This window comes from Labrus bergylta, chromosome 1 (assembly GCF_963930695.1).
Source record: "Labrus bergylta chromosome 1, fLabBer1.1, whole genome shotgun sequence".
Taxonomy (NCBI): Eukaryota; Metazoa; Chordata; class Actinopteri; order Labriformes; family Labridae; genus Labrus; species Labrus bergylta.
This window is the reverse complement of record NC_089195.1, coordinates 11382885-11408239: the sequence shown is the minus strand read 5'-3', so window position 1 is coordinate 11408239 and position 25355 is coordinate 11382885. Positions and strand designations below refer to the sequence as shown.

The 25355-nt window shown below is 37.5% G+C and overlaps 2 protein-coding genes across 5 annotated transcripts in view; both read left to right on the top strand.

The window, feature by feature from the left end:
• The first annotated feature begins 53 nt into the window (after positions 1-53).
• sclt1 (sodium channel and clathrin linker 1) lies at positions 54-14851 on the top strand. Of its 4 annotated transcripts, none has more exons than XM_020641358.3 (21): positions 54-283; positions 1787-1854; positions 2700-2752; positions 2903-2975; positions 3736-3791; positions 4220-4355; positions 6322-6444; positions 6641-6706; positions 7367-7437; positions 7832-7922; positions 8186-8277; positions 8835-9012; positions 9280-9378; positions 9735-9806; positions 9937-10011; positions 10389-10531; positions 10711-10903; positions 12877-13073; positions 13502-13580; positions 14269-14364; positions 14508-14851. In XM_020641358.3, exons 1-21 carry the CDS (start codon positions 250-252, stop codon positions 14565-14567), a joined length of 2055 nt encoding a protein of 684 aa, XP_020497014.1. In that variant the 5' UTR covers positions 54-249; the 3' UTR covers positions 14568-14851. The 4 variants fall into 4 exon arrangements, with proteins under 4 accessions (XP_020497014.1, XP_020497015.1, XP_020497012.1 ...); XM_020641359.3 differs by having other exon boundaries at positions 2697-2752; positions 9940-10011; XM_020641356.3 differs by having other exon boundaries at positions 2697-2752.
• A 398-nt stretch (positions 14852-15249) lies between these two features.
• dnah6 (dynein, axonemal, heavy chain 6) overlaps positions 15250-25355 on the top strand; it is a 77523-nt gene continuing 67417 nt past the window's right edge. The window contains exons 1-21 of the mRNA XM_065954021.1: positions 15250-15303; positions 15446-15498; positions 17752-17831; positions 17961-18037; positions 18213-18395; positions 18726-19046; positions 19230-19364; positions 19473-19575; positions 19666-19729; positions 19883-20069; positions 20196-20288; positions 20375-20482; positions 22266-22355; positions 22462-22582; positions 22789-22940; positions 23101-23253; positions 23416-23667; positions 23878-24006; positions 24224-24337; positions 24450-24593; positions 24756-24911. Coding sequence (XP_065810093.1) covers positions 15250-15303; positions 15446-15498; positions 17752-17831; positions 17961-18037; positions 18213-18395; positions 18726-19046; positions 19230-19364; positions 19473-19575; positions 19666-19729; positions 19883-20069; positions 20196-20288; positions 20375-20482; positions 22266-22355; positions 22462-22582; positions 22789-22940; positions 23101-23253; positions 23416-23667; positions 23878-24006; positions 24224-24337; positions 24450-24593; positions 24756-24911 — 2769 coding nt within the window. The remainder of the gene's footprint in view (positions 15304-15445; positions 15499-17751; positions 17832-17960; positions 18038-18212; positions 18396-18725; positions 19047-19229; positions 19365-19472; positions 19576-19665; positions 19730-19882; positions 20070-20195; positions 20289-20374; positions 20483-22265; positions 22356-22461; positions 22583-22788; positions 22941-23100; positions 23254-23415; positions 23668-23877; positions 24007-24223; positions 24338-24449; positions 24594-24755; positions 24912-25355) is intronic.

The following is a 25355-nucleotide window of genomic DNA, read 5'->3' as shown; positions in this document are numbered from 1 at the left end:
GCAGCAGAGCGGAACTACTTCACGTCTGTCTGATACAGTCGGACGGCTTTTAAAGTGCACAGCCTCCGGACTTAGCAGCTGGGTAACTCGCGTCACTAACAGCGCGGGTTGTTTACGATGTGTTTTGAGACACCGTTCAACTCCAGCAGTGAGCGACAGAAGCTGACCAAACGCAAGCTTCTAAAGAGACCTGAATGTTGACAATAAGTTTGTATTTTCCCCTTGACTTCTGTATATAAAGATATCATCATGGAGGAAGAGGTGGAGTTCCTACGCGATCAAGGTAAAGATATTTCTTATGTGGCTGCGTTTGTTAGTTTATTCATTAAAGACATCTGATGAGTATTTATATATTATAAAAAACAACATCTGTTGTAACTACGACGAGCACAGACTCAATCGGCTAAAGGTCACCACTTAACATTGTCACTATTTATTTTGTTACACCGGTGCATGTTTATCTTTTGGATACTGATATTGTTTAAGTCAACTATTAAGTCAAAGTGATGAGTCTTTCAATCTTCTCTGTAGCTTTGCGGTGCAAAAGGGGCTACTTTAATGCAATGGCAGATTAAAGGTGATCAATAAGGTGTCACCATAATGTGTGTGGGACGTGACGCTCCTGATTACAAGTCAAAATTCTGAAGGAGCTAACATGCACAAGTGGTATTATGTCTGGATCAGTCTGAAACCTCATTTAAATGATGCCAAATTCCTAACACAGTGCTCTGACAAATTATAGCTGAATTAAAACAACTTCTGTTATTAGTTTTAATCATCTTTATTAGGGTTGGGAGAAAAAAAAAATCGATTTATGTAAAAATTGAGATTCTTATCTTCTGAGATTTTACATGACTGGTGACTGGAGTAGATCCTGAAGTATGTACTCATTCAAAAAATAGACTTTGAATGCGTGGATCTATGAATCCAGAATTCTTTTTGAATCTAAAACAGATTCTGAATCGAATCGTGACCCCAAGAATTGATATCAAATCGAATCGTGAGACACCCAAAGATTCCCAGCCCTAATCTTTATCATAAACATCAAAGTGTTGTTGTCATCACTGTGAGGCTTTCATACCTGAGAGAGATCAGCACCTTCACCTGCCTGATGATGGTCTCAAAAACGGTCAAATTAATTACGGAACTAAGCTTTTTAAAAACACCAAAACAAGTGTTGTACTTGAGTACAGGTTGAGGCACAAATTATTTACTTTAGTTTTTTTTCCTTTTTCTGATGTCTACAGTTCTGCTTTTCACCTCCACTGATGTAACTTACTTCTCAGATTCACATAAGAAATACAAAATATAATAACAAATAAACTACATTTCATTAGGTTGATTTTTTTTTTTTGCTGTTTGGGGCAATCCATCATTTTATAAACACTAGTTTAAAATGCAACTGTAATTAAAGTGAGTTCTGGCTTTACTGTTACACTAAAGTGTTGACCACATGTATGCATCAGTCGCTTTAATACAATAGTGTAAGACAATTATGTTATTATGAACCATTCTTTTATGATAAAAGCGGATAATGCAATTTTACTATTATATCAGGTTTTAAATGCAGGTCATTTTTCCATCACTTACATTAAAATTCTGTAAAGTAAGATAGCCTGTTTTGTTTAATTATCTCACCAAAAAATAACCTGAAGCTGGAAAGGAAACACATTAGTTTGTAGTACAATAAACACAAGACCCCTTTAAAAAAAATGTTTTGTGACAAAACTTGTTAAATCTGAATGTTCAAACAAGTTGATTTTGTTGCATTTTTGTTTGCTTTTAGTTCACAGGTTAAATTCTGCCCTCAGTCGGTATCAGTTTGGAAGCCATTCTCAGTCCACATCATCGCAGGTAAACTTTGTTTAACTGAAAATTATTTTTGTTATTTTGTGACCGCAGTTATTTTTTTATGTTTGTGTTCTACTTTCTTAGATAACTATTCATCTACATGTCTATATACCATACATATAGAGGAAAACTACAATCAAGGTCATAGTAGGGTGTAGGGCTATCAGTCCACTTTGGCATTGATTCTACACTTCTGTGTTACTGTTTCTTTTTACTAGAAAACACTAATTCCCTTTTGTTGGGGGGGTTTGTCATTCTAGAGAGACCACCTTGATTAGGATAGTACTGTTTATTATGAGATTTAAGTAATCACCAAAAACAATTTTATACTGAGTGATGATCCCCACAGGGGGTATTCAGGCTGTTCTCTGTTCTGAGAATTGTTGGTTCAGTCCCTGGCTACTGCACTCCCATGTTTATTTGGAAAGAGACTGAACCCCAGTTGCTGCCAAAGGCATAGCCTTGAGTAAGTGAATTAAATAAGTTGCTAGAGGACTAGAAAAATGATATATGAATGTAATCTATTAACCATTTTACCATTGATTGGTATGCATTAACTGATAAAGACCGTCCTCTCCTTCTAAGGAGAAAAGAAAACCTAAGCTTTACCAGATAAATGCCTGCTTTAGCATAACAGAGCCTTTGTATCCCCACACTGTATGAGTCAAGCAATAAGGTTTTTTTTTTTTTTCCTTACTCCTATAATGCACGTTACAGTTTTTGATCATGGGGGCTTCATTATTTGAAAACTTTCAATGCATTCTTTATTATGTTGATAAGTAACAGGATTTAAAATGAACTAGTACATAATGCTAACCCTCAGCCCCTGCATCTTTTCTGCTTAGCAGGTTGAGGAGGTGAGATGTTCAGATTCATCTGCGCCCTGGATCTTAGACAGAAGGTGAGGAACATTTACATCTAAAAGTCAGCCTTGTATTTTGCAAAAAAATTCACCCATTCAAGTTTTTGGAACAAAAATCTGTTCATATGAGCCGACTGGTTAGCGGGTACTTAATTACATGAGTGACATCACAACTGATATGTGTTTCAGTGTAACCGCTCCTCTAATCGCTGAGTATGATCGGCACATGGATGAAATGACTGAGCAGCTGCAGAGATACCAGGTAAAAGAAAACACAACTTACAAATTCAGTCAAGTAAATTAAAGATTGTTGGAGCATAATATTAATAATGACATATTTTCACAAAATTCCTACAAGTTTGGGATGACAACATTGTAATTATACTAAAAAGAAAAAGTAAAAGAAAGCTTTGATCTGAGCTTGTTTCCATAAGTACCATATGAAGAATACTGGGGCTGCAACTAACGATTATTTGGATAATCGATTAATCGGTTCAATGTCTGATCAATGAATCAGATAGAAAAATCTCACTTCCACCTCTTATCACAACAAGTTTTTATTTACATAGTCACAAAAAGGACCTTCATTAGTTTAACATAACCAACCTAGGCCATGTTTTTGCATTGGATTGCATCAGATATAACAAAACTAAAAAATCCGGTCTATATTTTAAGTAGGCCTACCCACACTAAATCTGGTGTTGAAGTTGAATCTCTTTTTAAGATCACCTTTTTACTCTGCATTATATCTGTCAAAGCAAAAATCTGTGTAACACAATCTTAATCAAATTATTTGAACACAAATTTGTTCCAATTGATAAACTTAACTACTTAACTTTGAATGTGTGTTTTTTTTTTGTTATACAACATTGTTATGGAGTCCTGAAAAATACTGATAATTTGTCATTTGTATGTCATGTTTTAGTCAAATTTGCAAATCTTGACTCATTACATTTCAAGTGCTATTAAATGTGAAGGCTTGACTAATTGATAAACTTGTTGAACCTGTTTTAAATCAACAGTCGCTGATGACTGATGTCAAAGCAAAGTTGGAGAGGGTTGTCAAGGAGAACGAAAGGTAGACACATTTCCCTGGTGTCGACAAATGGACGGTAGTTTGACAAAAGCACTCAGTCAACACATGATTCAACACAAACCAAGCTTTCCTGTAGTTAAAATGATTATTAGAGAATATAAGATATTAATTGGTTTTAAATCTATGTGATTTTAAAATTGAGTGTGACCATGATTACATGTGTTCAGTAAAGGTGACATATAAATAGTTAAACGAATGTTAATAGTAGTTTGTTGGCTAGTCCCTTTTCAACAATTACATCATCTAGAGTGGACGACTTAGTTAATAGCCAAATAATTTGTACTTCACTGATTGCTTTAAGGTTGTGCTTTTTCATTTACAAATAAAACCAAAACAAACCATTTAAATTGTATACATTTTAATTAGGATATATTTGAATACCTTTAAATGTGGAACCCTTCCTTTGCCAGGCTGCATGCAGAGCTGAAGGACTCGGTTGAGAAGCAGCTTGATGCCCTGCCAGCAGCCTTGGGTGTGGAGGGAAGCACACTGGAGGAGGAAGATATTATCAGAAACCTCCAAGAACAGGTCCAGCTATCTGAACAGGTCTGCAGGTGTCCATAAGGGATCCCTTTATTGATTCATCCTTTCATTTACAGAAGGGAAACAATAATGTGCTTTATACAGCAGTAGCTCCTCGGATTGTAAAAGAAAATGATTCCTTTGATAATTAATAACACTTTTCGATACCATTTTTTCCCCCCAAAATGTTACAACCACTGTAAACTTTAGGAAAGGTAGTGTTGAAAAGTAAAATTTGTTATCAACATATATTTTCATGTAATATACTGATCAGCCATAACATTATGACCATCTACTACCTAATATTAAGTAGGTGTCATCAGGCCAAGACTAACACAGACCTGACCTGACAAGACATGGACTCCAGTAGACCTCACTATAACTTTGTGTTGTGGTACCTGGCACCAAGACATTAACAGCAGATCATTTATGTCCCATAAGTTGCGAGGTGGGATCTGGGGAATTTGCAGCACCTTGAAGTCGTTTTCGTGCTCCTCCAGACACCTTCTTCCATTGCCCCCTTGTTCAGTACTACCTATTCTATTTACCTATCACCAGTCAGGTTGCCCATGGTGCTACAAAAAACTGTGAGGCACTGTGTTCTGTCACCTTTCTATCAGAAACAGGCATAACTTTTTCAGCAAATTTAGTTACCATGGGAATTGACCACATGTATTTGCTCCCCATGTGCATCACCCTGTTGCTGTTTCACCAATTTTGGTTCCTTGGGCCACTTTTTGGAGGAACCAGGAACACCCCACAAAATCTGCCTATTTTGAAGGTGCTCTGAGCCAGTTGTCTAACCATCACAATTTTGCCCTTGTCAAAGCTGCTCAAATCCTGACCCTAGCCAATTTTCCTACTTCCAACACTTCAACAACCTCGAGGACAAATGTTCACTTGCTGCCAAACCTACGCAACCCACTGACAGGTGCCATTGTAACAGGATGATTAATGTTATTCGCTTCACCTGTCAGTGGTCATAATGTGATGGCTGACTGGTGTATCTTACCTCTAATGGAAGCAAAGCAGTGAACAATAGAGATACAACTTAATCTAAGCTCTAAAGAAGCAATAAACATGCCCCCACCTTCACACAGCTAAAAGGAAGGAGCTAGAATTTGTTCAAATCAGCCAAAGCAATGTGTCATCCTGACCATAGTTTGTCTTTCAGCTCTGCCCCAATCACACCTGCAGCTCTTATACAGCAACAAGACACCAGACTGTTGTCTTCCACAAATCAGCTAATACTGACATTTTGTCAGATACCCTTTGCATCTCATAAAGATGCATAAGTTATGTTTGTGTCAGTTGCAGACAGATGGAGAGCAGGAGAGAAAGACAGTGATGTCACCTTATCGCTTTTGGCTGTCAGCTCCACATTGCATTAAAATTATATATACCAAACATGTCCAAAAAACAGTAAAATAATGCAAAAAAATAGAGAAATGGAATAGACAAAGAGCAGGCTCGAGGCTGATACATACACTACCAATTGGATCTTATGTGATAATTGAGAGGACATATTTTAATCTGAGTCTACTTTTTGTATAATTCCTTTTAATTTTACCTTTAGTTTCCTTTAACAGTATGTCAAATATCTGCATTTCTTCATTGACTTTCTTATGTACCAGGTTAAAAATTAAAAACAAGGAATTTATTTTTAATTTGGGGTGCTCAGGAGTTGATTTTTTGTAGCAATGGTACTTACAGAGTTGTTTATTTTTCACTACTATTTTGAGGTCCAAAATTGAAAGAAGAAAAATGGTTTCAATGCTCACTCACCATGGCCATCTTCCAAATTGTCCATCTGTTAAACATCCTGTGCCTGTTCTACACTTGGTTATACCCAAATTTGTATCTATACTGAATGCATTTAATTGTTGTTACTGTTTCTGGTTATTTAGGTTAAGGAACAACATTCTGAAACTGCATGAATGCCAATATTGTTTATGAACCTGTATGTACATTTTTATGTGTATTTGTTTAGGAACGGTTAAAGGCCATGGAGCTATGGCAGGCAACAGCCCAGCAGCTGGACTGCCTTCAGCAGGTCTACCAGAAGGCCATCTCTGATGGACAGAGTCACAATGCTCAGAGACAGCAGCTCAAGGTTCAAAAGATCCAAAATGAACATTCAGAACCTGTCTATTTTTTGGCCAATCACTATCAGTATTTCACCACTAGATGGAACCATTATCATATAAATAAGGTCCATTACAGAAGTTTGGCTTTTGTTGATGCTTGCTTTTAAGGTCATGTAATAGCAAGCAGTTAACTTCTATGAATGGGTCATTTTTCTGTCTCAGGACCAACTTGTTCAGTTCCAGCAGCACACACACAAACTTCAAGTGGCCAATCAGAGACTAGAAACAGTAAGTGATGGTTAATTTAAGTTGTGTTAAATTGTCCCAGGGATTGTCGGCTTGAAGGCTATGCAATACTCTGAAACTAATCCAGCTCTAATTATAATGAACTTGTAACTAACTAACTAATGAAAGTGAATTAGTTTCTGAACCACTTTGGTAGCCAGCAAGAACTATTGGTTGTATTAAGGACTGTAAGCTTGCTTGGACATTCTTTTTTACACATTACTGTATTCTAGTCTCTCTCTCTCTCTCTTGTTTCTACAAACTGTTACGATTTTATTAAGACCATGTTGTAACAAGATCTGCCTTATTTGAAGATTAGAGTATGTTTTTCTTTTACTGTAAGTAACACATACAAACACAATGACCACACAAGTAGACATAGTGTTACTATGGACACCAGGGTGTTTGGAGAGAGTAATACTATATCAATTGGATGCATTTTTAATGATGGGGCAAGCCTTGTGTTCTCCCCTTACTGACATCAGTCACTATACGAGAAGGCTTTACTTTGCAGCCATGAATAGTTGACAGAGGCTTTTAAAGGATTTTTATAAAAGAACAAAGTTTTGTTCCATATTTTTGTGTGGGAAATTTGGAATCAGTTGAGACTGGAAAGTCGCTATGCTACATTCACGGCAGTCATGTCTTTCTTGCCACACACAGACTAACCAGCACTTCCTAAAGACAGTGACGGTGCAGAACAAGGAGATGGAGGAACTACACCATCAGCTCAGGTAACCTAATATCAATCTAATGACAATGTATACCTCAGAATGTCTAGCTGTTAGAGGTCTGCCCTATGAAAGGCTTTTTTGTGTACTTCTGCCGTTTTCACAAAAATTCCCACTTCAGTTATAGATTCAGTGTCAGTTGAAAAGCCTTATTCATTGCAAGTAACCTGCTAACAATTCCACAATGTGAATCTGCCTAAACAAGTGATTGTATGAGTAATAATATAGTTTATTTTTAAAGCAAAAACAAAGTTACAAAGTGCTTTACAGAACAGAAAAATCCTAACAGTAATATACCCAACAAATAAAACCATTACAATAAATAGATCAGTTGCCCCCTCTAACTCTGGTTAATGTTCATTTTTAAATTGTTGTTTTCTGTTTCTTACTGGTGTAGGCAGTCCAAGTCTGAGTTGAGAATGGCTACAAACAAAGTGGATGAGATGACCAAATTGCTACAGAATTTCCAGGAACAGATGAAGAGATGGGTGAGGGGGGAAATCAAAAACCCATGGAATAAAAAGCTGTTGCAAGAATAAAATAGGTTGTTAACTTGAAGGTTATGGGGTAGGATTTGGAGAATTCAGTCAGTGCTATTTAGACACAAATTCTGCGTTGTTTTGTTTTTGGTTGGGTTTTTTTTTGCTTTTGGATATCACTTTGGACTTTGGTGACCAGCTTTAGTCTTATAAACATTGTAAATCAATTCCTCAAATCTTGAAAACTCCTATGATTGTATGAATAAATTCAGGAGGAGGATGTGGCAGAGGCTCAAGGTCGTGAGGGCACAGCAGAAAGAAGGCTCCAACAGCTTCAGTCTGCTTTGAACCAGATGGAGGCCCGGTAAGCTCATTTACAACATATTTCTTTACTTGAATTCCAATTTTCATCATTTTCTGACCCTTTTAAACGTTTCCGAACTTAAAAATATGTCAAATGTATGCAAAATAATGGGACTAAAACATTTCCTGAATTGAGAAAGTTGTTTAAAATTGTGTACAATTTTCAGAGTTTCCTCAAGTCATTAAAAAAAAAAAAAAGTGTTTCTTGACAGTTTCACACCAAATTCACTTTTTTAAAATTGACTTTAAATATATACATTGGGTCCTAAAGACTGAAAATACTTTAAAACATTGGTAACTTTGAAACACTAAAATAAATTAAATACTAAGGCTAAATGATTGGGATGGGCACAGGGATACAAGTTTTACAGAAACAAATATTCAACCTTTCAGTGAAGTTTAAGGGTGATATCATCTTTCATTTAAAAAAAACATTTGACATAAGTGAAAATTAGACATAAGTCCAAAAACGATGACCTGTTTGATCATGGATTTCTTCTGAATTACAACACCTAGCAGTAGTTAACCCAACAGTGTAATTACCAACTTTTCTTAAAGGTTAAAAGCTGCATCTCAGGAGGCAGAGGCAGTCTGCAGGGAGCAAACTGTTTGGGAGAGCAAAGTAGGGGAACTCCAAGGACACTGCACAACCCTTGAAGAGGAGAAGTATGAGGCACTGGCAAAAGTCAGGGAGATTGTTCAGATTGCTGAGGAGGCTGCATTGCAGAAGGACCAGGTGACTACAGTCATTTTTCTCTTCCTTCCCCCTTTCCATGTCTGTTATTATTTCACTGGCAGATAATTACTCTTATTAATTCTGTTAAATCTAATATTTTATACAATATGTGAACAAACAGGACAAAGAAACACACACATGACAGCAAGGACATGCATGAGCAAATTACAGATAACTCTTATTAATTCTGATGAGATGCATTACCTACCAAACCACTGACAAAACTGGCACTCTGAATTGTGTATGGCTTGACCCTATACCCTCCAGGCACTGTTAAGAGAGAAACAGAAGGCTGAGGAGCTGGAAAAGACAAAGGAGGGCATCAAGCTGTTAATCCAGGATGTTGTAGTCCGCACTAGAAAAGAGGTAAAGTTGCCAAAGGGCTTCCTAATTGTCTAATATAAAAATGAAGTTCCATGACTGGATGACTTCAAAATCAACAAATTGTTTCAGACTTGCATATAATTATTTAATGTAACGTACTTTATACGGTTAAATTCCGTCTTTGTGGCCATTGGATGTATAACACTGCTGCATTAAAGAACTGGATGGTGTCAAGATATTTGATTTGTTTGTATGATTGAAAACTCTATACTTAAACTAAAGGTGCAATATGTAACTTTTGATGTGCATTAATTACATTTTGTTTGCCCATATATAAGCTATATATATGTGCAAGTTATAAGTTACTCCCCATTTTTTAACTATGTTATCTCTCACAGGTAGAAATTGTGCGCAAGCAGTGCAACTCTCAAATCCACCGTCTGGCTGAAGAGCTGTCTGCACTGCAGTTGGTAAATATCCTGCATGTTGGGCACAATTCCTTTCATCATTATTTTAAATTCTTGTTGTCCTTGTTACAGCCCCTACCTGTGTACTGTACTGTTCTTTCTATCCTTACTTTTGTGCCCAACTTTTCTCAAGGAGGCTGCAGATAAAGAGTCTCAGCTTGAAAGGTCCCTTCGAGAGAGAAAAGCTGTAGAGGAGGAGCTTCAGAAGGTATGGGATGGGATAGAAAGCAAACGAGAGCAGCTAATGTAAGATATGTAAGATATCTTTTATTGACACTGTAAAAGTACAACAAAATGCTGTTGGAGCAAGCTTGTAGATGCCCAATATCAGAAAATATACAAATACTAAAACCAAATATACAAATAAGAAATACAGTTAAAGGGAGGAATGGGGCTTCTATTCTGCACAGAGTCAGTGGGGGGTGGGGTGTCCCTTCTGAGTGTTCAGGCGTGAGACAGCTCTGTGGTGGAAGCTGTTTCGGAGTCTTGTCTAGTTTAGACTTAGTTTAATTTAGCCAGCTCGAGTGTTGATAGTTTGTATTAACTATGATAGCTTAAATGCTACCTATGGTGTTTTTTCTCTAGGTGTATAGAGAAGGTGGGGCAGAGCCAGAGTTCAGGAAAATCGAAGCCCTTCACCAGAGGTGTCTTGATGCAGAAAGGATAAAGGAAGACTTGAGCCTCGCACTGCAAAGCACCCAGAACAAACAAAAAAAGGTGGAGTTGGAGTAAGTGTGATGAAGCACTGTGAGCTAATCCTAAAAATTCTGGGAATTATTAAGGTTTAGCTCAGCAGCTGCATTCAAATTCTTTATCAATTTCTCTATAAAAAATATAAATGTATATATGTGTGTGTGTGTGTGTGTGAGAGAGAGAGATATTCATCTATTGATATATGTATATGTAGCTACAATGAAGAGCTGTCAAGGTGCCAGGAGGAAGTTCAGCAACTGCAGCGCTGTCTTGATGAGGCCAGAGACAACTGTATCTGTGTCAGTGAGGAAAGGCTCCAGCTGCAACAGAAGAACTTGCAGCTTCGTAAGGAAATGGATGAGTTGCGCAAGGCCTCCTTGCTGGTCCAAAAAAAGGCAAAACAACAGGTAACTAAATTATAATTAAACAAAATAAGGGAATTGAGGTTTAAAAAAAGTGTAGTTTCAGAAGGTAAAAGTTTATTAGAAAAAACATTTGAATTTAAATTAGAAGATAATAAAGACAAGAGGAAAGTGATACCCTCCAAAAGGTTAATCATCATAATACCAGATTGTTGGCCTGTTACAATTCCACTTACCGGTAAGTCAGTGGAATTTATCATCTGATTGTTTGTTAAACATTATCTGCCCTGAAAGTTCTGACATTTTTCAAAACTGCACATCTTCAGTTTGTAACTTTATCTCTCTATTTTTAACATTAACTAACCTTTGATAACCCCGAAGAATTTGTCCAGATAATTTTCACAGACTACACATAGCCCCTTCTAGAGCTACATGTGATATGACTGTGGCCCTGTTTACACCTGGTATCAACATGTGGGTTCAGTGATCTGATCACAAGTGGATAGTACTTACGTAAGAAAATTCACAATTTCCTTTCACAGTGTGTCTCCAGTGTATACTTGGGTTCATATCTCACTTGCCTGCTGCATATAAGATATGATAAACTAATTGTCACCTTGGGAATATTTGTCTTTGACTTGAGGGATGCACCAGTTAGTTGCCCTTAACAATATAATCATAAATAAGAATAATAAAATTCAAACAACAGTCCACATGTAAACAGTCAAGCACAGAAAACCACAAAAATATTGGACATTACCCATATTGCATAAGATCCACACCAAAAAAGTAAGCTGAATATGAGAAAATATAAAAATATAAGAACACTGTGATGCTATTTCACAACCAATACAACCTAACAAAGCCGTACTTAAGAGTTCAGATTTTCACCTGGTAAGAGGCAATATTGTTCTACCAGGTCTCGACGGTGCTACTGCAGATAATGTCACTTTAGGTGGCGGTCCTGGAACACATGAGCACTCACACCACCAAACCAATGTGGACAAATAAGTCCATTTTCCTTTAGGACTCATTTGGTGCGTAGCATTAAGACTGTCCACTTGTGATTCAATCACCCAGGATGATTGTTAATGTGCAAACAGGGCCATTGTATAACAGTTTTTAAAGCACTGTAGTAATACTCACAACAAATAAATATATTGTATTGTGTAAAATCAGTGGAGTGCCCCTTAGGAGGCTTGCAAGAGAAAAAAAGCAGAAGGGAAAGAAAATATAGATTTTTCAGCAAGAAAATATTTTGGCAGGGAAATGGGAAAACAGTTGCTGGAAAAAATATTCAGAAGCCTCTGTCAAAGGGAATGTGGAAAAGTTGGTATCAGTTAAAATCTAAGAATGGAAGAAGTTACAATGCATGTTTCGCACACAAGTAATGCCTTAATAAAGTGAGGCTCGTGTCCACCTAGAATTATTGTCAAATGCCTTTTTTTTTTTTTTTTCACTATTGTTCCCAAAGAGAAGAGAGCGTTTGCGCTTTGAGCTAAAAATCTTTTCAGAAGGGTCCTGTTGACATCACCGGTACTTGTTTCAACCAGACAATCATAAAGTAAATTGGTTGGGTACTTGCTCAGTGTCTAATTGGAGCTTTGATAGCGGGGCAGACATGATTATTGAGCTCCTCATCCTGACAAAGTAGAAGGGCGAGCGTCCTCCGTTTAATGCTTATAGTGAAGGGAAAAAAACAATCTCAAATATAAAACAGTGGAGTTTGTCATACAGTAGCCATATTTTTTCAGTGACTGTTGTCATAGAGACAACATGCACATGCAGCGCTTTTATTCTCAGTGCAGAAGTGCTTCATCCAAGCACTCCAGAGCGCACAGCCAGCGTTTTTCAGCCAAAAAAAGAAAACCCAGGTGAACACGGGTTCTGATGTCAGAAAAATTATAAAATTAACAGCTTAGTATTTGTTTAGAAGGGTAGAGAAAATGAAGACTGAACGTATGTCTTTTTGAATTAATTTTAGACTCAAAACATTCCCTCTTCTGCCCTTTCCGCAGTTGTCACAGATTGAGCAGGAGTACAACCTGAAGGAAAAGGGACTTGAGGCAAGAATGCAGGAGTTGGAGGACTGCAGCCGAAGCTCCAGTGCTGATATGAAACGCCTCCTTACAGCCCAGCTGAAAAGTACCCAGCACTGGAAGGAAGAGGCCAAGAGCATGGTTCAGGCTTTTGAGATGAAAATCACCGGCCTCAAGTAAGAACTTTTGAAGTTAGATTAATCTTGATAGAGTAAAGAATTTTAGAAATGAAATTTGCATGGAACCAAAGGGATGGCAGTTTAAATCCCTTAAGTGATAAGGGACTTGTTCAACAAACACCCATCAATGTGATTTGACTAGTTGTTTTTCGTTTAATATGAATTAATGCCATGCTCAATAAGAGTAATCATTCCTTGGAGACATGATGCTGTCTAAGGAATGTTTTTTAACTGTACCAGATTGATCAGAAAAGTAGTGTAAAATATTTCAGTAAGGTTAACACTAATATTACAAACATCCTGAAAATGTTTTGCCATTTAAGACAATACTACATTGCTTGATTACTAAACATGTTCCACACTAGAAAATAAAGCTGTGTGTTTTTGCCTAGAAAATGCTTTATTTTTTGTAATGTATATTTCAGGGCAGAGCTAAATCGTCAGAAGCAGCATTCACACGAGTTGGCGATGGAGCTTGAAACTGACCATAATACTGTTGTTGAGGTTTGTGGAACTCAGGCATGTGCACTCACACAACACTGTGGCTTGATAAAGAATGCATTATCATTTGGAGTGGAAAGGAGATTAGGCAGTTAGCCATTCTTGGAAAATAATGGTTACTAAAAGGAACATCTTTATCTGTTAAGATGTCAGAGCTCTTTCTTTTAACCCTGTACTCAGACAAGTACCGGTAGCACCTGAAAAACAAGCAGGGATGTTTGAGTTTAGAAACCTGCATCCCATGTGGAAAGTAGCATCATACCAAATAATAAAAACACTTTGTAAAAGTCAAATTTATGCTGTCCTTCCTGTGTAATAAAATACATCAAGTGATTTTTTTTCCCCTTTTGATACTGGCAAAATAATTTAGTTGCAGAAAAGATGTAAGCGAGCACAGATAGACTTGGTCTTGTGCTTAGTCTTGGGTTAAGACAATGTATGATGAACTAAAAAAGTAGTTTTTATCAGTTTCAAAGGAGGACGAATTCAAAACAAATTGAGAGGATTCACCAACACTATCTGAATATTAACAAATGTTGAGCGCCAGCTGGAATTGTATGGTGTCCTCAAGTCCCTTTCCCTTAAGGGTGATACTTGTACAATTTGTCATGGTACCTAAGTGTTGGAAAAAAATGTTTTAACTTACTATAACTTAAGTTATGTTTTAACTACTTGGTATGTGTGTGTGCAGTATGAGAGGCAGCTAGCACAGTCTCAAGAGAAGATAAGTCGTCTCCAGAGTCGTCTGACGCAGGCTGAAAAAAGGGCAACTACAGCGACACAACAGGTATGGGTAACAAGGTGCAATACTAAATAATGGCATAGTGTGTCTTACATGGAGAGTATATTTCTTTTTTTTTTCTTTTCCTCTGTAAACTGAGTTATTTGTAATTCGTCTATAATGCTTATCTTTTTCTTTTTTTAAAACAGCTGAGTATTCTGGCATTTCCACGAAGGAAAACAAACATGGGTGATGAAGACACTGTGTGACGACTATGGTCACTGTGCTATAGTAGAAATAATTTAGTCATATACTGTGAGTTTACTGTTTAGAGCATGTCCTTTTTTTTTATTAATAAAGTATTGTCATTTTGGCCAAAGGCAGGACAAGTATCTTTAGTAAAATGGTGATAGAATGGAAACATGATCAATGTTTTAAATTATTTTTATTTTTATTTTTTTGGTGAATTGTATTTACATGGATGGAATAATATGTGATGTTTTGGATAAAAAACATGTTTTCTTATAACTCAAATAAACACCTTTAAAATATACCTTGGTTCTCAGTGTACTTAAAGAGATTGGGGTTTAATAGGAATTCTATGCTTTGGGTCTTGTATATTAACTTTACATAATATCATTAAATGATTAAAAGAGTCTTATAGAATCGCGGTATGCAAGGGACATAAACCTATATTGGGTGCCTTTGATCTTTGGCCCTCAGAGGACACTACATTAAAACAGAACTGATATTTTAATGGACATTACTACATGCGCTCATGGACACTTCCAAAATCCATTGCCTGTGAACAGTTTGTGGCTGCAAGATGAAACTATTATTCAAAGAGAACACATTGTTTTATATCTGATCCAGGAGGTGTGTGCCGCAGCTTGCTGGGCTTCACCCTACACTTTTGCTAGATTTTATAAGTTGGATGTCACAGCACCAACCATGGCAAATTTAGTCCTCAGCTGGGTTTCTTCTTATGGCGTGGCTCCCATTGTGGTAAGGGCCACTAGGGGCAGTTGTCTTCATAGCAGGCTCGTCTGGCAATACAGGAGTCAGTATTTTCCCCATGGTGAGACACGTAACAAATGCAATGAAAAAGAACTTTAGGTTATTTGCATAACCTTGGTTCTCTGAGTAGTATGAGTGCATGTCTCACCAGACCACCTTCCTTGCAATGGAAGTGAGGAAGAGGTGAGCTTGTTTGAATGACGGCTAACGCTATGCCAGCTTATTATATAGGAGGAGGGTCCCATCCCCTCCAGACATAGATTTCATCCTTATAGCCAATAAAGGCTGGCGCAGTGTTATTAAGCTTCTGACAAGGTCATGCAGGACGCATTCCCCATAGTAAGACACTCACTCATGCTACTAAGAGAACCAGGGTTATGTAAATAACCTTAAGTTATAACACATTCATCCATACATATAACACCACCACAAAATGATGGATCTTTTCATTTCATGCAGGTGATGCATAGATGTGAGCAGATTGGGGCGCAGCCTGCATAACTGCTCACCCAGGTTTTGAACTGGTTGCCCTCAACCCCTTTGTGCTGCAGGCCTTGTCAATAGTATGTGACATACATGCAGCTCTAAGGTGAGATGCAGACACCAGATCTCAATAGGTCAGTTTTACAAAACCAAGTCAGTTTATACAGGGAATAGTTTCTAAATATTTTTATTCATGACATGTAGTAGCCTATACAAAGTCGTATTATCAGAAGTGTTGAAACACATATGACAGGCCAACATTATTTCCATTCTGAACATTATCCCCATTTTGGAGTAGGCTAGGCCTATTTTTAATTATTCTCAGGTTTCCAACTTCGTCCCCTTGAATATGAATATTGATGGAGCTCTATCACGTCAACAGCTGTGTGCTTTACAGACGTTTTTTGTTAGGGCAGGATGTTTCCCTACCACATAAAAGAGTTTAATGTAATACCATATTGATTGGAAACTTTAGCTTGCATCATATTCGAAACGAGCATTTGATTTTCCTGAAAGGTATGAAACTTCTCAGTTTAAAACGTGTAGCCTATAGGCTACATGTTGTCTTTGTGTTATTTGCATTAAATGTGGGGTTTCAATGTTTTGATAATCATCACTTTTGTTCCCAAATGTTATACAGGGTTGTAGATGGAGCATTACATTTTTAAGTGACTAATCATATCTTCGATTGCTTACAGAAATTAAACAATGGATATGGACAACATCATTCTTGATTGAACAATCGACTTGTTTTTCCTGCGTATGAAATACCACTTGCCTCGACGGCCGTTTGAGTTAAAGGTTGTGTTTTCTTTTGTACATGAGTGACGTTTTAATATTTACAGTCTTTGGGTGAAAGCCATGTTGAAACCAAGCCTGTGTCCAAAATCATATCAATGTAAATATAGTGAATAGTGAATGATTTCGGACACAACCCAGGGTGAAACCATAGGCTGTAAATATGCAAAAAGGACAGATTTAAAAAATACTTTTTTGCCTACTGCAATTGCACTTTATAATGACTCCCCTTTAAGTAAGGACAGAAGACATTTAAACTTTTAAACGTTTGCATATATCAAACTGTATTTTGCACCTATATTTGCATACTTGACTGCTTTTTTTATAATAAATCTTTATTTATCTATCATACTATGCACTGGCAGAGCTAGTATTTTGTACTGTTATCTATGAGTAACAGCTACTTATGCACATGGACCATCCATACCACTTTTTTTTATCCTGGCTATGTATTGTGGGCTCATGTTTTTTGTATGGGTGGGATATGTGTGTATATATGTGTTGTGTTGTGTGTTTGTATGTATGCTGGCTGCTGGAACACCTAAGTTTCCCTGCTGGGATGAATAAAGTACATGTTATCCTATCTTATCTTATTAAGGGTGAAACACAAAAACCAGCAACATTCTCTTTTTGTTTGGCTGCATTGCATCCTGGGAGAAAGCGCGTTGCTATGAGACCGCAAACTTTAGTTCCAGCCACAGTTAAAGTGCATTAAGTTTTTAAAGCTATGAAGCAGAACTATATGAAAAACTTTTCGGAGCTGACTATTTGACACGGTACGTATGTCTCAACACCCTCTCGGAGAAGAAGACTACTCAATTGAAGAAGCTCGCCAGTTCCGATACGCATTTTGTCAAACATAATGTTTCCGCTTGAAATAATTATATTTGGTTAAACGTGCCAAATTAAAAGCGATCACTACCGTGGCCGCGTTAGTGTTAAGTAAGCTACTGTAGAAGTTTGTCGCCATGTGTTTTAAATGTTTTAAGATAATGAGCTGCGTGTTTTAATAATCGGCCACTGGCACTTTTATAAGTGATCGTTAATTTCAGTTACATATTTTTCTCAAATGTTTGATTAAATGTTTTATTAAATACTTTCTAGCACACGTAAATGTAAGCTTGTGTTTTTGTTCGTCTTGTCTTGATCATTTAGATCCTTCACCATGGCCTCCGCCTCTCAAAGGGCTTCTCCGCGGAACCGCCCAGGCCACAGCGGGGAAACTAAACCCACAGGTAAAGTTGACACCTGCTGCTGATGCTTTTAGGTAGCCTATCATAGTAAAACCAACATGTTTTGGTTTGCCAACATTAATATTACATGCCAGCAACGAACAAACAATTTTACTCTGCATATTGTTCCAGATCAACTCCACAAGCTGCCTGAACTACAAAGGTCCACTATCCCACCGAGGCCCCCAGTCCATGTTAACGACCCACAGGTGAGTCTTGGCAGAGTCAAGTCATACTGGCTTAGAATATGAAACTGAAATAGCATTTACTGTACAACCAATGTACTGCCATTTAATCACTTTCTGTATAATAGAATCTTTTGCTCATTTGCAAAAGGAACTATTAAAAGTGTACCTAGATTTTAGTTTCTTCCTTTTATCATAGGCTGTTCTGATGAGGCATGTAAAAAGGAAACAACCAAGTCTCCACCACTTGAAAGCCCGTGAGCAGTTGTTTTTTCCAGGCCTGTACACTCAAACACCTCCCTGTGGACAAACAGAGAAGCCACGAAGGCGATATGAACAATTACCTGTCCACCTACCTCCTCTGCCATCCACAACAACTAAGGTTAGTGACAAACATGTTTTGGAAGAAAAAAAGAGATATGCATCGTGTATGAAGGAAAGACCCCTTAAAGAATCCACATTAGGGTACAGTTCATACATCTTAAAGAAAGGCAAGATTAAATCCAAAGCTATCAGTTAAACTGGCAATAGTATCACACTTTTAAGCTATCAATTCACCACCCTGTAGAAATGAATGGTGGTAGCAAAGTATACTTTTAAAAGTTAAAAATTGCAATTTTAATTTTAAATAAGTTAACTGCCTCAAATAAGTAACTTTCAGGAGGATAATCATCTCTGCTTGTCTCTTCCCACCACTCCTCAGCTGTCTCAGAGTGTCATATCAACCTCTAGTCTCCCCAGACAACCTTTTTCCATTAAGAGGAGTGGACAACCTGACAATCCCTCCAAAGTTAAAATCTATCAGTACAGTAAGGATGACTGTTTGTTGATCAGCGATGGAGATGAGTTTGACTTTGTAACCCTTGAGCGCTGGGAAGAACAGTATAACTACCACTGCAAGCTGATGAGCATCCCTTTCTTTGCCCTCTTCAAAAAATGGAAACCCTTCTACCTCTGGCGTACCAAAGTTCGCGCCAGGAAGATCCATTTGGCTAGGGAGTCGCTCCAGACAAATTTGTTTATTGCCAGTAAGGTATGTGTCTGTTTGAAAAGTTAGTTCTGGATTTTTTTTCCCCAGCCTTATTTAATTGTCTTGAATATGGAAGAAGTCAATTTTCAGTGAGGGTAACAATCTTTGAGGGAAGCAACTTTTTATTGAATTATTGTAAATAATACCCATATTACGTGGTAATTAACAATTTTATGTATCACACAGTATTTTAGTCTGGCACTGATCGATATCAGGAAAATGTGTTGCCAAATCAGTGACACAGGCTTGTTTCACGTGGAGAAAAATCACACCTACTCACTGTCTGAGTTCCAGGGCATCCAGTTCAAACAACTGCAAGAGGTGCAATTTCACATTTATACAAATGTTTGCAGCTTGTACATACATATTGTATATCTCTGTGTGCCCCCCCAGAAGTAATTTTTTTTTCTCATTTGATTATTTTGTCAGGTATCGACTGACATAAAGAAGTTTGAAGACCTCATCAAAGAGGTGACAATTTGTGGCTGTCGCAACTACTTGTCAGATCCTCTATCCAAGTCTGATGACCCAAGTGCGTACAGACTAACCATAAGGAGACACTGTAGACAATGTAAAAAGACAACAATGTTTAAAGTTTGATTGAACTCTCTTTTTGTAACAGGTGATCAAAAGAAGAAAACTATCGCGGGGCTCAATGAGACTTTTCAATGCACCCGCCTCATCTGGTAAGAAATGTTTTTCCATTAATTTTCTTGTAATTATTTTGTCCAAAAAAAAAGTATATATGTGTGTGTGTGTGTGTGTGTGTGTATATATATATATATGTCAAAAATATGTATCTTATCAACACTGTCCTTTTGTGTCTCTCACCTATCCAGCTTCATTCGCCTGGTTGACTATTTGGTCATTAACACCTTGCACGTCTTAATGGTAAATGCAGTGACCAAGCTGCTGTCTGTGGTCCGTGAGAAGGTACATCAAACCCCCAGTCATGCCATAATTCAGAGCTGGAGCCAGCAATATGAGGCAAAAACTGAAACTGTTGAAGAAGAGATGGATAAGAAGGTAGGGCATTTCTAATTATTAACATTGAAGTTAATAATAACTATACCCGCCAAATCGAGTTTCAAGAAGACACAAACTAGCAGTGTTTACATTTTTTGTATGTTTTGTTTTGTTTAGTGCTTCAAGTCAGAAACTCCTGGGGCCCAATCCATGTTCGTAACTCATCTAATGCTGGATACAAATGCTTTGACCTACAAACCCTCTGAAGAAAACTTTCAGGTTTGTTTTTTCTAAATTCTTTACAATTAATTTAATTGTCCACTGACCTTTTCATATTGACCTAAATCCCTTGTCTATTCCCATAGAAGACACTTGCGGAGGTCATTGGGCTGTTTGAGTCAACAGTGATGTCAGTCAATACACTTTCCGCTGATCCTGATTTTTATGCATTCACAAAACCCCAAGCAGACAAGGTAGTGAAAAAAAAGTTACTGAAAAGACCTGGGGCCGTATTCACAAAGCCTTCTAAGTGCTAAGAGTTGCTCCTAGTGACAAAATTATAAGAACATTCTTAGAATTGTGACATTTTCTAAGAATTTCCCCTCAAAGTTAAGACTAGATCCTTGTAAAGATGAAAGTTATTCATAACGTGTTTTACAGCCTGTCCTAACAGCACGCGACACGAGCATCAGCGACAAAATCAGCCTGATTTTATTGTTTCTATTCTATTGGCGCACCGTTTTTACTCTGACGCCCCGTTTCTTTTTTCCTCTCTGTCGCTCGCGTCAACGGACAGGGAACGAGGAAGGATGGGACACTACAAGGCACTGACACTCGCTTTTCTCACTCAACAGAGTTTGTTAGCTCATTTACAAAAGGGAGATAACGGTGCATTGATAATATCCATGATCCATGATTGAAATGTTGAGCTTTGACTAGTGTCAACACCGGAAAATATTTTTTTTTTCGACTCATCGCAAGCGTTTACCGACGAGTCTCTGTGTTGTTACAATGTTACAATTCACTTAGCAGACGCTTTTATCCAAAGTGACGTACATCAGAGAGTAAGTACAACACTAATCCATTCATACACTGCCATCGAGGCAGCGGGAGCAATGCAGGATTAAGTGTCCCAAGGACACATCGGACATGTTGCTCAGCTGGGGATCGAACCCTCGACCTTCCAGTTGAGAGGCGACAAATCTACGAACTGAGCCACAGCCGTCCGTTGTGATTTGAGTCATCTGCTCGTTAATACAAAGCACCACACATCTGTTTTCCACCTTCAGTACAAAAGCACTAAATGTTATTCTCTTTGCAAGTGGGGCTACGGAAATTTACAGAGCATAGAATTCCATATTTAACCCATGCAGTGTGGACAGCGAGCGTCCGTTGCTGCGCGACAAAACGCAACATATAACGCTTGTGTGCTGTTAGGACACGCTGTTAGACCGTAAGAGACCTCTTAGGTGGGAAACAGCAGTAGTGAGGAGGACTTTTAACAGACTTAAGAGTTTCTCAAGCAGAGGAGAAAATGGAGAAATGTTCTTCATACACTACAGGAAGAGTATTTTTGAATCATAGTCAGGTCGAACAGACGAAAATGATTTGTGCAGACATTTCAATCCATCTATGACTTTTTTCAGTACAAAATGAGACGCATGCATGCAATCACTAATTAAGGCTCTTCACATGCTGATGTACCTATCAGCTGATGTAACTATCTACATGTGAAAAAGCTGCTGCACAAGTGTGCATGTTATTTCAAACACCTGAAGGCTATATACGTTAAAAGTTCATCTTACATATTACCACACAGAGCTGATAATTTCACAGCGTTTATAATTACACAATGTCTGACTAGATTCTATGTTTGACTTTTTTTTAGATTAACCAATCACTTATCTGAAGTAAGTTGTCATACCTAGCAATGGGGTCAACCATGCCTCCTCACTAAAGAAACTCACTAAGTTTCTGTCCCTTCCTTGCTCAGAGTTGCCCTGAGAATGTTCCTAAATCACTTTTAAGATAAAAATCCTTGCTAGGATTTTTTAAGCTAAGTTAGGAGCTCTTTGAGAGGATTCTCAGAATGTTTGTGAATACGGGCCCAGATGTGTACGTTTAGGAGAATGTAATTGTCCTTTGTGTAATTGGTAATATAATGAAAAAGTATTAATATACCATTAGATTTGACTTTCTAATCAATCTTTGATAGAATCTAAGTATCTATTTTCATGTTTGTTTAATAACTTTTAGGAAGTGACAAAAGGATATGATGAGAGCCCTTGTTTGAAATCATTCATTGACAATGATGGCAGTCTCCAATGTGACATCCAAAACATAAAGGTTAGTTTGATGTTTTCCACGAGTGTCTGACACTGGAGGGTGTAGTTTCTATGTGCAGTTTTGTGTATGTATGAGGCTCTATGAGCCTGAATTTGTTTCCCCTTAGGAATCCCTGCAGTTTGCCTTTGATGCAGCAAAAGTATACTCACACACGCTGGAACATTTCTGGCTGTTCTATAAAGAGAATGAGAGTCTGGATCTGCATGTAATTCAGCAACAGGATCATGGTGATGTACATCAACATAATATTTGTATTATATATATATATATATATATATATATTTATGTATATATATATGTATGTAAATAAATATGTACAAATTTGTTATATCTCTAAATAAAGAGAAAAATACATTTAAAAACAAAGGGGTTAAGACATGATAAATAAAGTTGTTCCTCTAGACTGATTGATGTTTACTGTTCTGTTTCACAGATTTGTCCTTTTTTGAAAAAGCACTAAAGTTATACCACAGTGAGCACAAGGAGGCCTTAGCCATCCAACCGGAGAAACATCTAGGCTTACTGCGTGTGGTCAAAACACAGCTCAAAGAGAAGTTGGTATCTTCTCCTCTAGGCTGTCTGGAGGTATTACTCATAAAAAACATTCTCTGGGAGAGGGAATTGTGGAGAATGCTTTTAAAAATATGGCATAAGAAAATGCCTTATACAGCCAAATATTAAATCATCACAACAAAAATGTTGAACGAGTCTATGAATCATTGCATTGCTCATATTTCTTCTCCAGGTCATCAACCAAATGCTTACCAGACTTTTTAAGAGGAAACTTGATGCCATTATTGCTGAGGCTTGTGAGGCTCAGTTTAAACTAGAGTTTAAGCCCTCCACTACAGCCGAGTTAGCCAACTTCCTCACATTCTTGGATGAAATACAGGAGAGGGTAATACACACATTTGATTAGGATCGCAGTTTATTTCGTGATTGAAAATGTTTCTAACAAAAACAAGTTTTTTTTAAATTATTGTTGTCATTAATACAGTGCCCTCCTTTTTTCACTTTCTGTCCTCTCTACCTTTCTATTCTGACTGTGTCTCCTTGCCAGATTACAGTGCTGGAGGAGGAGCATGAGACAGTATCTCAGATTAACAATCTGATCAACATGTACAAGGTTCCTATACCACCTGAGGATCTTGTTGTTTGTGCCACCTTAAAACCGTCCATGAATTCGTTGCACAGTATCATAAATAAGGCAGTGGCTGAGAGAGATTCTACTATGGACAAGTTTTGCAACTCTATGCAGAAAGACATAAAGCAGCTGAACAAAAAGGTCTTGAAAACCAATCTCAAGTCACAGGTATGTGGAGAAGTTCTATTCATTTTAGATACTTGTCACTCAAGTTGTCTATGTTTCTTTGCTAACGTTTTTCCTTTGTTTTTCCTTTGTGTTTTTTGTTCTGTCATTTGTGTTAAATCCATGCATTCATAACAAAGAGCTGCTTAACTGTTTTTTTGTTTTTGTTTTTTATGGCAGTGACAATAAAGATTTATTCTATGCTATTTGTAGGATCCACAAATCTTAGATGTCAATGCAGATCCCTCCGAAGTTTATCTGCTGTTAGGGGAAATCCAAATTTTGATCGATGAGCTGCAAGAACAGGCCTCCACCTACACCTCCTACCAGAAGAGATTCAAGGTGTTGTACTTCTTAACATCCTTTCAGTTATTTAAAAAAGGTTTTTGCAAAAAAAAACAACAACAACACAATTAAAACATGTACTTTTATAAAGTACTTTAAGGTTAGATTACCTTAACTTACTAAACTGTGGGTCAGTGGTATAGTCAGTGGTCGTTTCTCAACTGGAATCAAAGTTACAAAAGTAGTTTTCTCTTCTATCTTCTTATAAATAAAGGCACAGGTGACCAAGTTTGACACCCTGGAGGAGTTAATTTCCAAGTTTAGGCTGAAACAACTGCTTTGGAAGTCTTTAGAGGAATGGGACTCTCTACAAGATGGCTGGAGACAGGTGAGGTGCACAAAACATGTTGTATCTTGAAGGCCTTAATGCACACATACAGAATAATGTAAAGACATTTATAAAAATGTGACCGTGTCAATCCATGTTAAACCGTTCTCAGAGCACACTTGAGAAACTGGACTTGGAGCACTTCAGCTCCCAGGTCAACAAATACAGCAAATATGTCAACCAGCTGGAGAAAGGACTGCCTCGTAACAATGTTGTGACAAGTCTTAAGAATAAGGTGGAACTCACAAAACAGAGGGTGCGTGGATCAAAGTGTTCTCTTGTGATATCTATGTATGCAGTTTGTTGATAAAATTGATGAATTGCAGGAGATACTAGTGATTTATCGAGATGGTTCTTATCAGACGATTTTTTACTTTTTGTGTAGTCTCAATTTTTTCATTTTTTTTTTTTCCCTCAGCTGCCTGTGATAACCAATCTACGTAACCCATGTATTAAACCAGAGCACTGGAAGTCTCTGGAGTCTGTTGTAGGGACCTCCTTGAATGCGGAGGAGCTCACTCTGGCTACTATGGATGAGATCGATATCTTCTCCTATGGCATGGAGATACAAGAGGTACCACATTCTACATTATGAGCCCTCTTACACTTGGTTACTACTTGCTTTAAAAATTGGTTTGTAAGATCCCGCTGAAAAAATGAAGAAGAGCTGGACTATAAGTAGATTTGAATCCAAATTAGTATATGAACATGCAAATAAACAAATCACATAACACCTTCTGAAACACAACGAATAAGAAATAAAATTTGATGTACTGATGCCATGAATTCTTAAAAAGCATTCAAACATTTGACGTATCAGATAGAGCCCTGAGGCAGGTTTTCACAACATTTGGCAAATAAAATGAAGCTCCAGTTAGACCTCAGCTACCCTCACATTAGTTGGTATCAGCTTGGGTTTGACTGCAAGATGGGTGAGCAATGGAGGCGGAACAGGGATAATGTGTTGAAAGGGCAGGTCCTATTTGAAAATTATTTTGGTCTCAAAGGATGTTATGTC

Excerpts from the sequence above, each read along its gene's own strand:
- sclt1 (XM_020641356.3), top strand. The coding sequence starts at position 250 with ATGGAGGAAGAGGTGGAGTTCCTACGCGATCAAG. Across the intron at positions 1,855-2,696 it reads CTCAGTCCACATCATCGCAG|CAGGTTGAGGAGGTGAGATG; the intron begins GTAAACTTTGTT and ends TTTTCTGCTTAG. Across the intron at positions 3,792-4,219 it reads GTTGTCAAGGAGAACGAAAG|GCTGCATGCAGAGCTGAAGG; the intron begins GTAGACACATTT and ends TTCCTTTGCCAG.